This window comes from Anoplolepis gracilipes, chromosome 12 (assembly GCF_047496725.1).
Source record: "Anoplolepis gracilipes chromosome 12, ASM4749672v1, whole genome shotgun sequence".
Classification (NCBI taxonomy): Eukaryota; Metazoa; Arthropoda; class Insecta; order Hymenoptera; family Formicidae; genus Anoplolepis; species Anoplolepis gracilipes.
The window spans coordinates 1,524,588-1,539,798 of NC_132981.1; the positions used below are offsets into that span (position 1 = coordinate 1,524,588).

The 15,211-nt window shown below is 30.6% G+C and overlaps 1 protein-coding gene across 5 annotated transcripts; it reads right to left on the reverse strand.

Moving 5' to 3' along the window:
- Nucleotides 1-8,937: 8,937 nt before the first annotated feature.
- On the reverse strand, nucleotides 8,938-13,303 carry LOC140671594 (glucose dehydrogenase [FAD, quinone]-like). Of its 5 annotated transcripts, none has more exons than XM_072903008.1 (6): nucleotides 13,231-13,303; nucleotides 11,679-12,395; nucleotides 11,027-11,382; nucleotides 10,561-10,869; nucleotides 10,019-10,305; nucleotides 8,939-9,524 (listed from the first exon to the last, which is right to left on the reverse strand). In XM_072903008.1, the coding sequence occupies exons 2-6, from the start codon at nucleotides 12,263-12,265 to the stop codon at nucleotides 9,171-9,173; spliced, it is 1,893 nt and encodes a 630-aa protein (XP_072759109.1). In that variant the 5' UTR covers nucleotides 12,266-12,395; nucleotides 13,231-13,303; the 3' UTR covers nucleotides 8,939-9,170. The 5 variants fall into 5 exon arrangements, with proteins under 5 accessions (XP_072759112.1, XP_072759109.1, XP_072759108.1 ...); XM_072903007.1 differs by lacking the exon at nucleotides 13,231-13,303 and adding an exon at nucleotides 13,080-13,169; XM_072903010.1 differs by lacking the exon at nucleotides 13,231-13,303 and adding an exon at nucleotides 13,136-13,152.
- Between the last annotated feature and the right edge of the window lie 1,908 nt (nucleotides 13,304-15,211).

Below are 15,211 nucleotides of genomic sequence, written 5' to 3' on the forward strand. Positions count from 1 at the left end.
TCTCGATCAGAAATATTATTAGGATCCATCGTCGATGATCATAGCCAGTCGTGATACGCCAACTTCTTTGCCAAAAAAAGTCCACAGGGCGTCTCTTGGGGGTGCGACTCCATACAGCCCTAGTTCCTTGCGCGAGGATCATTCAACAGTCTGTGGATTTACGCATTCCGATAACTTTCCGATCACGCCGTGTTGGGCTGATTTGCGCCAGTTAAATTGCTCTTTCATATTATATATATTTATATATATACAGGGTATCCGGTCGCGACCGTCCCATAGCTCAAGGTCAGATAGAGCAAGTCAAACTGAACATAAAAGTCCTCTACCATTTTGCGATTTGCGCAATAATTATTAAACTATTAATTAAAAACGCTCAGCGAACGATATTATATACAGGGTGGGCCAAATAACCTGTGACAGACTATTTTCTCCGAAACTATTGGAGATAGAGACTTGAATTTTTTTACGTTAAATGGCACATGGGGACTGATTACGTGGCGCGTAGGAAAATTTTTTGGGAGGACTTTTAGGGGGACAAAAAAATGATACCCCTTATTTTTTAAATGAAATACTCTATATATTTTTGCATATTTTTGTAGCTTATTTCGAGAGCTTTCCGAAACACTATAATAAAATGTTTTTTTATTAAATACTTTTCGAGTTATAAGGTTTCAAAGTTGCAATATTTTGACATAAAATACAAGATATTTCGTAAAATATTCATTTTTCGATTATCTTACCCTAATACTTTTATGCACAGAATAATGAGACAAATCAATTGGCGTAATTACACATAGTTATCTTTAAGAACAAATCTGAATTTGCGACTACAAGTTACACATTTTTACTTTAACATAATGTGTTTTAATTACGCCAATTGATTTGTCTCATTATTCTGTGCATAAAAGTATTAGGGTAAGATAACCGAAAAATGAATATTTTACGAGATATCTTGTATTTTATATCAAAATATTGCAACTTTGAAACCTTATAACTCGAAAAGTATTTAATAAAAAAACATTTTATTATAGTGTTTCGGAAAGCTCTCGAAATAAGCTACAAAAATATGCAAAAATATATAGAGTATTTCATTTAAAAAATAAGGGGTATCATTTTTTTGTCCCCCTAAAAGTCCTCCCAAAAAATTTTCCTACGCGCCACGTAATCAGTCCCCATGTGCCATTTAACGTAAAAAAAATTCAAGTCTCTATCTCCAATAGTTTCGGAGAAAATAGTCTGTCACAGGTTATTTGGCCCACCCTGTATATATACAAAGTGTCCGGTAATAATCGCTCCATCTCTCTAGGGCTGATAGAACCAGTCAAACTGAACATAAAAATTCTCTACCATTTTGCGATTTTCGCAATAATTATAAAAATATTAATTAAAAACGCTCAGCATATGCTGAGTGCTATATACAGCGCGCGCTCACACGCTGAGCGTTTTTAATTAATATTTTAATAATATTGCGAAAATCGCAAAATGGTAGAGGATTTTTATGTTCAGTTTGACTTGCTCTATCAGCCCTAGAGAGGTGAAGCGATTATTACCGGACACTTTGTATATATATGTAATATCGTTCGCTGAGCGTTTTTAATTAATAGTTTAATAATTATTGCGCAAATCGCAAAATGATAGAAGACTTTTATGTTCAGTTTGATTTGCTCTATCTGCCCTAAAGAGGTGAGGCCGTCATTACCGGACACCCTGTATATATGCAGACACACACATACACACACACACACACACAAAATAAATTGCGCACGTTACGCGCGCTTGTGATGTTCTACTCTTTAATATGTGTAGTTTTCACCGCTTCGTCTGTCAATTTCTTTCTTAATACAATTATAATCTTTTTACATAAAAATTTGCTTATTATATATATTCTGAATCTCGAGCCTGAACTATTCAACCTACAATTATATTTTAGATATCCTATAAATCTTATCTGACCCTACTTACTTTTTATTTAGGACAATTTGGAATACTGAAAAGATATCGATCAAACATTAAATTCTTCCATTTCCAACGTTTTCTTGAATATCTCGCTACTTTTAAACTACAAAACAGTATAAATAGACAAATATCAGGAAAATATCGAGAAAATAAAAATTGATGTGTTGGTATTGCGGGTGATAATTTTTACCGTCACAATAGATTATTTGCAGATTCATGGAAAAATCTTCTAATAAATAATAATTAAATTGTTTGGAAGAAAAGAGCTCTTATTTTCTTTATTTTTGTTCAATTAAGAGAAATCTCACTTTAATAAACATTTATTAATTTATATTTCTAATAGAATGAAACATTTGAAAATTAAGTTTAAGAAATCAATCAGTCAAAGTCGTAGCTTTTATTTTTTTGTATTATTTTATTTTTGATAATTCTTTACGTAATATGCTTGTGCATTCCCCCCATCCTTGCAAAACAGTGAAACGTGAAAGATATCGATGGCACTTTATTTCACAGGTGCTGTCGTGATAACATTTTTTATTTGCTGGGCACCTTTCCACGCTCAGCGCTTATTATACGTGTATCAGGTGTCGGCCTTCAACGACATTAATGAGTGGTTATATCCACTGGGCGGTTGTTTATACTACTTCAGCACAACCGTGAATCCGATCTTATATAACGTGATGAGCGCCAAGTATAGGATGGCGTTCAAGAAAACACTTTGTTTTACTCCGACGAGTCCTACTATCACGAGGGATGATCTTACAACTTATGATCTATTCAACCTAAAATCTTAAAAATATTTATAAAATATTTTAATAAATACTTATAAAACATTTAAATAATTATTATAAATATTTTGTGCTGTCTGGGTATATATGTATATTTGGCAGACGGCGTTTAAAAACGATAGTTTGATAATTGATCGACTTATCTGGAGAAAATTCGAGATTTTGAGTTTGACACAATAAGCAAGTGTCAAATGCACATCTGCATTTAAGGGATACTAGACTTCAAGAGTCCGGATGTCGAGAATGAATTTCCTGGATTGTATGTGTCCGAATCGGCGAAGAAGCAATGAAAGCAATTGTACGTAACACAGCTGTCATCGTGTTACATCTGTTAAACTAATAGACTCAAAGTGACAGAAAGAATAAAGATGTTATGCACCTGTTAAAGAGTCTTTGTCTGGTTCTAAATATTATATGTATATATTTGTATCTTTTTCTTTCACCAAATTAAGTTACCACATATCTGTGAAGCCGCAGTTATTAATAATTTATTAATAATATTATTAATAAGTAATAATTTTTATAACGCAGTTAATGACGAAGGCAGCCATGACAAGCATTCCAAGAAGAAGCTCTTGGGTGGAAAGCGAAAGGACAGGAGCTAGAGGCGACTTTAGAAAGTGAAAGTTCACCGGACGAAGATCAAGAAATCAACTAACAATAAGTTAATTCTATTTTTTTTCTTTTTTTGATTGTGACATTTCTATCTCATAACGTACAAGTGCTAATTTATCACATAGTTAACAGATCTTTCTGTTTCATATTTATCAGAAATATAATCAAGTTAACAAGTGCTTGATGATTAGAAACGATGGCCATTCAACCATTATTGATCCATATTTTCTATCCGTGCTATACTTTTTTCACACTGGCATAATGAAACTTGATTTTTAATATTAGCTTATTTCAAATATTTATGATTTGATACTTTTGCTTACATTGATTTTAATTTGCTCAGTTAATATACTGTTACGTTCGCCAGATCCAAGGGGCGCAATGCTCGGCTCTCAATTTTACACTCACACTCATAAATAAAACACACTTTTAATAAACAAGGGGAACTTTAATAATTAACACGATCACAGAAAAACTTTACAATAATATCAATAATCTCGTAACGTAAGATAACGCGATTGTTCAGCTTGACAGCTGTCACAAATTTCTCAAAATCATAAGACATAAAAATATATTTTAGTATCAAAGTCTTTATAATATACATACATATATATATATATATATATATATATATATATATATATATATATAGGGGAACGTGGGGTAGAACGGCCAACGTAAGCATTGAGCAAGTTTTCAACATATTAAAAAAAATTTTAAATGTAAAATTTTTTTCTCACTTTGTGGGTTTGTCACGTGTCTGAAAAAAAATCTGCGAACATTTTAAACTTTCTAATGTAAAAGCTTGAAGTTTCTCCTACAAGCCCCTCCCCCGCCTACGCTTTTGTTAACTATCATTGCACAGTATCACATGGGTTTTCAACTTAAAAATTACAAATTCACATTCACAGCATTTGAAATGTTGATAGATATCGATACAAAATATGTATAAATATGACAGAAAAAATCGAAACAAGAATCTATATGAAATCGTACAATAATAAATCACGTTTGACATTGAAAGGAATAAAATGTGATACATTGACTGTGTAGACGGGGGCGGGGCGGAGCTGCAGCATTCAAAGTATGTGTTACTTAGGAGTGTAGTTTCTACAACATATGTCAAAGTCAAGGTCATGGGCAAGGTGTGCGTTAAAGTAAAGTTTTACCGAAATACACTTTCGACCTTTTGATGTGTAATTGTAATTAGTATAAATTAATTCAAACTTAAGACGTACATATATAAAATATGAAATGATATAAATTTTATAAAGTGTAATTTAGCTTTGGAATATAATACGTATATTTCACGTGTTTTAACATCATTCTGAATAAAAACAATTAATTTTATACTGTCATTTTTGGTAACTTTCTGGATATTTAAATACAAATAACAAAATTTTACATGAGAAAAGCTGTAAAGTAAATTTTTATCACGATAATTCTTCTGTAATTTGTAAAGCAATTGCAGGAATAAATTTATAATAAATTACAGTCAAAAAATAATGCTGACACATTCCAAAATAAAGTTACAAATTTAAGTCCATTAATTTTGCGAAATTTTCAATTAAATTTGAAAGATATTATTCAGGAATTAAACTTTTCTTTTAGAAAATGTAAAAGAGACGATTTTTTTTAGCCTTTAAAGTAGATTGGGCTCTTAAATATAACATACAAAATAGAATAAAATTCGAAAAAGAAAATGAATTAAAAATCAATAGCAGAACACTAACTTTATAATATATATAAAATACATAAAAATGTTTAAATATGCACAATTAAATATGAATTTTTAGAATACTTTTTCTATAACAAAAAATTTTTATTTTAATCTGACTTTCCAATCTGCTTTCTAAAAAAATATGCAGTTTAATACAAATATATATAAAATTTTGATATTTATTGATTATCTTTATTTGAAATTTTAAAAGCGGATTATATAGATCTCCTAAAATTTTTCGTGTGAGACGAATAAAGTTTAGAATAAGAATTAGGATTAAATTTGAGAAAAATATATTTGCATTTGAATACAAGTTTTATTATATATGTACATTTATGTCGCAAATAATACATGGAAAATTTTGCAATTTTAGAAATGCATAGCCTTTGCAATTTACGATTATTATATCATCGAAAGTTTGAAGAACTTATTTCGTTATGAAATTCGAAAGTGGACTATATTGACTTGACAATTTGTTAAATATACGGTTTGATAAACACAGTTTTTGCCAGTCCTAAAAAAAAAGATTTCATCTATTCTGTACTTATTGTTAAATTAAATGTTAAATTATATAGTTAAATTATAGTTTAAATATGTGTGTATAGTTATATTTATTTAAATTACGCTTGACTATGAATATAAATTTGATATTTTAATTAGCAGTTTGATCATAAATAGTCAAAGAGAATCAGCACGTTTTCTCAAGTCTAAAAAGCAACGAATCTGTTAGATCTTTTTAATAATACTGTTTTTGTTTTATTTCAAATTGGATAAATAATACAGTCATTGACTAGATTACACACTTGAGCAGAACGTGACATTTACACATGCGAAATGAAGTGTAATAATTATCCGTAATTACATTCGTTCTTTCCATAAAAAATTATACAATATTTTATTTTAAAAAGTCCCTTTGAAAATCCTATAAAAAAATATTCGTGTTATAATATAATATATCTTTCTCGTGTACAAGGCCCCTTTATAAGCTGTCTTAAAAATTCTACGATATTTTGTGGCACAAAAATCAATGCTTTTATTATCGCTTTCGTTCGGATTTAAAGTTTTAAATTTAATTACAATTTCCTCCGTTCTTTCATGATAATGTCTCCTACATTTTATCTCGTAACATCCTCCACTTTCTTGCTTCCCACACGTGCGTGTGTTTGTGTGTGATTCATGAAGCAGCATGGTTGTCATGATACTGGCGTCCATGACTCTGTGATTGCATGATCTCGTGCATTCGTAACTTGTGCTCCATTACACCCGAAATCCTTCGTGGATATCTTACATGAGTCCACGAAATGAATTATAGTCGACCAAAGTGACGGGGAAGACAGTATAAATTACTTATAAAGGCAACGTATTTGCATACCAGAAATGGTGCTGCCAACAGCATGGTGTCGTAACGTATGAGTGCTCTCGTGGAAACTTTGATAGCCTGGAAGATAAAAAAAATGTAGGAAATGTTAATCACACACAGTAAAGTAGGTAATTAAAAGTAAATTAAAAATAAAAATATATTTTGTAATGTGGATTATATAGAGTGGTATATTTTAATTTTACTAATCAAATATCTTGAAATCCTGGAATTATAGAAAATAATTTTTCAGACAAAATTGATAGAGTTTTGATAAGGAAAAGAGGTCAATCGAGTTTTTTAAAATAAAAATAATTTTATATTTTTATACAAATTCATTCACAATAATTGATGTAAAAGAGTAGGATGACTTAAAATTGAATGGTATAAAAAATATTTTATACAATTTGTTATTACATTTTACATAAACCATGAAATATCTCGTAAAATATTCATTTTTCTATAATGTTATTTTAATAATTTTAATCTAATTTTAGAGAGTATACAAAATAATAAAAAAATTAATTTTTACAAAGAAATTAGAAGGATTTTATTTCAAAAATTAGATGACCTTTACATGAAGAATGATCTTAGTTAAAATTTAAGATTATCAATTTTTTGTCTTTTCAAAACTCTATCAATCAAGTTTTGCCTAAAACTTTTTTTTACATTTTATAAATTTCAGATATTTAATTATTAAGATTAAAATAAATTACCGTATATTAAGACACAAGGTAATGACTTTTACACGGGATATACTCTTACCACCTTTATAGCTTGCATCATCGACTTTAGATCGTGCTTGTTATCATAATAATTGATGTCAATGATGGATGAATCTGATATCTGATAAAATGGAATTAACTAAAGAAAAAAAATTAATTAATTAATCAATTAATTAATTTTTTTTCTTTAGTTAATTCCATACCTGTGAAATCCTCTATCATTAATCAATTGTGACGTTGTCTAAAACTATCAGCTACTGAATTTACACCCAACACTAGCTCGATATTAGGATAGTCACCATCTTTTCTCAATGATTTATTCTTGTTAGGATACGTCTCAAGGATGTCATGATTGACAGTGACAAAAGTTATATTGGAAACAGTCCTTATTAAACTTTACATTTCGTCATAGTAATTTCTAAAAATAACCATATAAAATGCTTATTATGTTCGCTGTTTCCGCGTATATTTCTCAAATTATCCTTAGTTTTAATAAAAGCTAATCCTTCAGTGCCTTCGAATATCGTTCAAAGACATTGTGTTTTATATCAGATACTCCAGGAAACTAGCTAGACTGATAGCTAGACGCTACCCAGGTAGAACAGAAAGTCACAATAATGTTAAAATACATCAAAATGATTAGAAAATGATCGAAAAGTGAGTTTTTCTACTCATATTTTCATCATTTTGATGTCATTTGACATTACTTTAACGTGACTTTCTGTTCTACTTGGATATCTGACAATAATCACGGTTTCGATGGCTAAAAAACTATTAAAGATGACATGCTTTTGTGATCCTGTAAATTAAACCTCATTGGAAGGTTCCTCAATTATGTGGAGCTCAAGTTATCTTTCAGGCCTATCCCAAATAGCATCAATATAATCAATATAATAGAACTGAGCAAGACTCACTATTATTATATCACCGGAAGTTGAAGGAACTTCAATTCGACGTGGAAATCGTGGACTATATTGACGTAATCGCTTGTTAAATACATAGTTTAATCATCTTTAGTAAAATTCGATAATGCTAAAGGAACATGATTATATTTATTTGTAGGTTTTTGTTCTTGTAACAATAGTTATATAATAATGGAAGAACTACAGGACTGTGTTGAATTCAGCGATAATGGTACCTATATTTTATTAATATTTTTATTTGGTGTTGCCTTAAATTAATTTTATTTTTGTATTAATTTAATTAGTTGACATTAACACTGATGTTAATATTAATTTATTTCGAGTGATCTTATTTCAAGTGCCACAACAAATACTTTTCTTCATCATCTTTATTGAGAAATTCCTTGTGTTAAAAATATGTGTGACAGATAATGAGCAGCATTTTTTATAAACTCGCTTTATTAACTTAAAATATTTAAATACATAATATCGTAAAGCTTTGATAAAATATCTATAGTCTTAAAATTGTGTGTATTGTTGTATTTGTTTAAATTGCGTTTTACAATTATAACTTTGACATTTTAATTAGTAGTTCAACCATAATAAGCAACCAAAGAGAATCAGCATGTTTTTACAAATTGAGAAGACAGCGAATTTGTTACATCATTTTGACTATTCTATTTTTTCAAAGTTCTAACTAAACAATACAGCCATTGACTAGCTTATACACTTAAGCAGAACGTCATATCTGAATATGTAAATGAAATATGAAATAATTGTACGTAATTATATATGTATTATCTCTTTAGATAACAATAATATTCTACTTAAGAAATGGAAAAATTCCATAAAATGTTCGTGCTCTATAATATAATATTATAATATATATTTCTCACACTTCCTTACAATTCCTTAAAATTCTATAAATTTTTGTGACAAAGATCAATGCTCTTGTTATCGTTTTCCTTCGAATCTAAAGGCGATCTTCATTTAATCACAGGCTTCTCGTGCTTTTACGAAAACATATATACAATATATTTCACATGTTTTATCTCGTAACTGTTTTATCACCTCCACTTTTTTATTTCCCACACGTGTGTATGTGATTCACGGAGCAGAATCTTTCCAATCTTCCTTTATCATATCGCTGGCTTTCTCGGCGATCATATACACAGGCGCCATCGTGTGACCGGCGATTATGGTTGGCATGATACTGGCATCCACGACCCTGAGACCGCTGATCCCGTGCACTCGTAACCTGTGGTCCACCACACCCGAATTTTTCCGAGTGGACATCTTACACGTGCCTGCGAAATGAGCTACAGTCGTCGACACGTGACGGGCGACGCAGGCCCAGCACGGATCGCTATTGAAGGCAATGTGTTTGCATCCCGGAAACGGTACTGATAGCAGAGTGGTATTGAAACGTTGGAACGCTTTCGTGGAGGCTACTTTGATCGCCTGAAAAGAAATGTATAAAAAAATTAATTGGCAAATAATTTAATTAAAGATACGTTTAAAACAAAAAAAGTATATTGTGTAACGTGAATTAGGATATAAGGTGATTTAGTTTAATCTTAAGTTTAGTTTCATAATATCTTGTAATTATGGAATTGCAGAAAAAAATGTTTTAGATAAAATTAAATTTTAAGAAAGGAGATCAATCTAGATTTTAGAATCATTCTAATTTTATTATATATTTAATTATATATATTATATTTTATATATTACATATATTGTATTATTCATTTTATTATGTATGTATTATATAAATCAATTTTTTGCAATGTTTGATGTAAAAAGTTACAAAGATAGGATGACTAAAAATTAAATAGTTTACAAGATTTTATACTTTAATTTGTAATTATTTAATAATAAATATCAAATTTATGACAATTACGCTATGCATTCTGTGTTCGCGAATTCAAGGACACCCTGTATATAGAGGCTCTTACCATTTTAATACCTTGCACCATCGTGTTCACATCGTCCTCGTGATCGTAATAATTCATGTCGATGACCGGTGAATCCGACGGATCAGTGCTTTTCAAGCTGACTCTGCCGCGACTTTTAGGTCGCAGAAGTATAGGTCCGATCGTAAACGAATCAAGGCCCTCGTAATCGCTGTAAACCTCCTTGTTAAAATCCTCCGTTAATCCTAGTAAATCGCGATAAAGTCCGGAAATATCGGCGGCTAGTGAGCTTACAGCCAACACCAACTCGATATCAGGGTAGTCACCTTCTGTTAACAATTTCTTCTCGTTAGGATACGTTTCGTGAATGTCATGATTGACAATGATGAAAGTTACATTAGGAGCAGTCCAAATTATAAGAAATAATGTGATTTTTGTATTTTTCATTTGAGTCTCAAACCAGAATTTAGAAACAATTTTAAGTAATAAGATACTGTAAAGTGGACAAACTCTAGCAATTATTATCGATAAATTTTACATTTTGCTGTAGAAATTTCTAAAAGTAATTACTATGAAGAGCTTACCAAGTCGTTTGCTGCTTCTTGAATTAACCTTAGTGCTAATGAAAGCTAATCCTTCGGCGCCTCCAGGTATCGTCCAAGGACCTTTACCGTGTATCAGATAGTCCAGGAAACTAACTGGATCGGAAGCTAGACGATGTCCGACAATAGTCACACTCTCGTTGACTAGGAACATTAAACCTGACATGCTCACGTGATCCTGTAAATTAAACCCCACCGGAAGGTCCTCAATTACATGGATGCCTAAAGAGCTCAAGTGATTTTTTGGACCTATTCCGGACAGCATCAATAACTTAGGTGAACCAAGAGCACCTGTGCAATAAAAAAATATCTATTTACGTACAAATAAATTGATTTATATACAATAAAATAACTTTTATTAAATATTATATTAAATAAATGAATTCACTTTATGTAGATAATAATATCACACTTTCTTCGATTTTATAACGATATCCTAAGTATATACCTGCAGAAAGTATGATCTCTTTAGAAGGGGTGACAAAGTACGTTTTATGATTTTTTACGAATTCGACGCCCACGGCTCTTTTCGTCGTTGGATTAATAATAATTTTCGTCACCGTTGAAAGTTTGGATAAATACAAGTTTATTCGGCCGCGGATCGGTCTGAGGAAGGCCTTGCTGGCACTAACTCTGTGCCCATTTCGCAGATTTGCTTGCACGGTCGAGAAGCCTACGAGTCTGTCACTGTTATAATCTACCAGATCGTAACCGAGCTCCTGACCGGCTTTCAACCAACGTTCCTTCAACGGAGTAGCATAAGGAGAATTCGTGACATCCAGATATCCGTCGAATCCGTGGTATCTGAGGAGAAAAGAAGCAATGAAGAAAACAGAAGAAGGAAAAATAAAGAGAGAAAGGAAAAAGCAGAAAAGTTGAAAAGATAAAACGATAGAGAGATCAAAGAAAGAAGAGATAAAGAGAAGAAAAAAAGAGAAGAGAAAAAGAAAAAAGATGAAGAAAAGAAGAAATAAATAAGAAAAATAATATTACGGCTAAAAAATTTCCTACAATCGAAATTATATACGAAATGTTACTAATGCTTTCCATAGGACAAAATAATGGAATAATTGTATAATTTCTGATCTGAAGACACGTACCTTTCGTCTTTATCGATCAGCTTGCACCTCTCGGACTTGATGAAATACGGCAGTACTTCTTTGTAACTCCAGCCTGGATTATCCAACGACGCCCAAGTATCGTAGTCAGCTGGCGATCCTCTCGAGTAGATCATGAAGTTCACCACCGAGGTACCGCCGACTGCTTTACCGGATACTATTTTGCAACGACCGTCGACCATCGACAGGCAATATCCGCCATAGCCACTCTTGTCCTTTGGTCGTGGCTCACTCTTATACACACGGGCGTAGTCCGTGATATGAAGAAATGGCGCGAGAAAAGGGACATCCGTGAGGAAGATCTCGTCGTCGCCCTCCTCGAGCACCAAGACCTTCCAGTCGGGATTCTCGGTCAGGCGATTCGCGACGACAGATCCGGCCGATCCTGCTCCGATTAACAAGAAGTCGAAGGAAAATAAAGTGTAGTCGGGTATTTCCTTCTCAGGCTCCAGTGTTTTTAGTGATGGCGGAAAGCCTGAGAAGAAATGACGGATCGTCTCGAGAATACCCGTTGGCAAAATCCCACTCGCGTATCCCAGGAACAAGATTGTCAAGCAGTACTTGCGCATCTCGAAGCCGCGCGTTTCTGTTTATCGCGCATGAGATAACCCTTCTTCAAACACATGTGCCTACATCTCTTCTTTTAAGTTTGATACATCAGTCGCATTTCAATTTTGAGTACTTTGTCGGCTTCTTGCTCTACAGATAATTGAAATTTTCACATCAAACGTGGTTATGAGATCAATTGGGATCTTTTCCCAGAATCGTTGATTGTTAATTAAAATAAGTTTGCGCAATAATTTTTTCAATATCACTTTAGGATCTGCCTGATTTTGAAGTATCGAATGTCTATCAGCATAATCTTCAGTTACTTGTGGCACACTATTGTATTTTTTTTTTTTTTATATCAACAAGCAACTGCAGTATCTTTTAATGCAGTGTAAATTTGAATAGCATTAGAGTCAAGTACGTCAGTTGTTGTTATCCTTTTCACGATCAAGGTCAAGTGACGCAAATAATATAAATGAAAGAATGCAAATAGAATACTAATCAGTGGTTTAAAATGCTGTAACCGAACGAAATTACATCCTTCTCGTGCATTCGAAGTAACGTTTGAAAACATTCGAGTTGAAAAGAATTTATTACATCATATTATGTCGATAATGCAATAATACTCATGGTTGGTTTACTCAATTATGTCACTGTTTTTAAAACATAATTTATAAAAATTTTAGAAGAGATATACAACATTTTTTTTTACACGCTTTTTTATGCGCTCAAGATTTGCAATATATACACTAAATATATTTTTGATATTTTTTATATTATCTGAATCTTTGTTATATCTTTGATAAACCTTTGATTATGTAATTTAAAACAAACCAATTTAAGTGATACAATTATTACAGAGATGATCACTAAAACTGTATTGTGTATACTTTTTTTAATTCAACAAATAAAAAATATTTTTTAAAGTTATTAATAAGGCGTTATTTTTGCTTTTGACAACATTTGTCAAAAATGCAGTTTATACTTTTGTGAAAAATTAAAGTCTGTTAAAAAAAGGTAACGTGTTTATCCCGTGAAATTCACTCAACAACTGATCGTGAGATCGACTTGAACCTCCGTGGTTTCATCCGGAGTGACCGCTAAACTTGAGTGAAAGAAAGACTCAAGGATAACCTCTTTTCAAATGTTTATATATAAATAAAATTCATTTGTCGCATTATTATTTGTATGTCAAAATATTTTATATGTACGTACACAAATTGTTTTGCGTACGTTAATACTTTTATTTACAATCCTAATTGACGTTGTTTATGTAGATGTTATTAGGTAACATTTTGAAAACATATGTAGAACATTATATTAGAATGTAAAATGCATGTATATATAATATTTAAAAATATTGATTTTATGTTTTTTTTTTACTAAGACTTATAAAATTAAATGTAATGAAAATGCCAAAAGTGTACTATAAAATTGCCAGTATGAAAAAACCAGTTTTGTGTGACCTACATAAGCAATTACGAAATGGTTCTTAATTGTGCAATTGGTATTTGCATCTATTATACCGAAGCGGAGAAAATAACAAAGTTACATAATGCGCGTTTGCATGTCGAGATACGATAAAAATGATTCTCATCGTCATGAAAAAGAATAGAACAATTATTTAATTATTTAATATTTTTAATGTCAAAGAATCAGCAAATGTTCTCTCTCAATTAACATGTTCCATCTTTTACCTAAATTATGTATAAACTTAATGTTAAAAAATATTAAAAATTAATTAGTCTGTATACTCAATATATTAATTATTCTTAATTTTGTTAACGTGTATTACCCAGACGGCACACAATATTTATGTTAAATTTTTATAAATTTTTATGAAAATATACTATTTTAAAATATATACATATTTTACAAAAATCTTTATTCGACATATTTTTAAAATATATGTAGATGAAATATTTTATATAGTATATTTTATATAATATATGATAAGTAATATAATAAGTAATATGATAATTTATAATAACTAAAAAATAAATATGTATAATAATTATTTTGTAAATATTTCTTATATATTTGCTAGAATATTTATAGTAAATATTTATGATCTATTTTATATAAAATCTTAAAAATATTTATTAAATAGCAAAAGGACAAAAGGGATAGAAAGGACAGGGGCTAACGCGATCTTATAGCGTAAAAATTCACCGGACGAAAATCAAGAAACCAAATTAATTCTATTTTTTTTAATTTTTTGATGGTGACATTTCTATTTAATAGTATACAAGTGCTAATTTAACACATAGTTAATACATCTTTCTGTTTCATACTTACCAGAAATAAAATCAAGTTAACAAGTGCTTGATAATTAGAAACAATGGCCATTCAATCATTATTGATCCATAATTTTTGTCTATATTATACTACATTTCCCACACTTGCATAACTAAACTTGATTTTTAATATTTTAAATAGAAAATAAGCTTATTCTAAGAATTTTTGATTTGATATTTTAGCTTACACTGATTTTAATTTGCTCAGTTAATATATATTTTATTATTAAAATCTTTATAATATATATATATATATATTTATCTCCACCAAATTAATTCACCAAATATCTGTGAACCCACAATATCATTATTAATTTTTATAACGCAGTTAGTGACGAAGGCAGCCACGACAAGCATTCCAAGAAGGAGCTCTTGAGTGAAAAGCGAAAAGACAAAAAGGATAGAAAGGACCGGGCTACGCGGACCTTAGAGGGTGAAAGTTTACCGAACGAAGATCAAAAATTCAAGTAAATTAATTCTAATTTTTTTCTTATATTTTAATTTCTTATATTGTGACATTTCTACCTCATAGCGTCCAAGTGCTAATTTAACACATAGTTAACAGATTTTTCTGTTTCATATTTATCAAAAATATAATCAAGTTAACAAGTGCTTGATAATTAGATATGATAATTTGAAGTTTTACATATATTTTTATTGATATTCAAA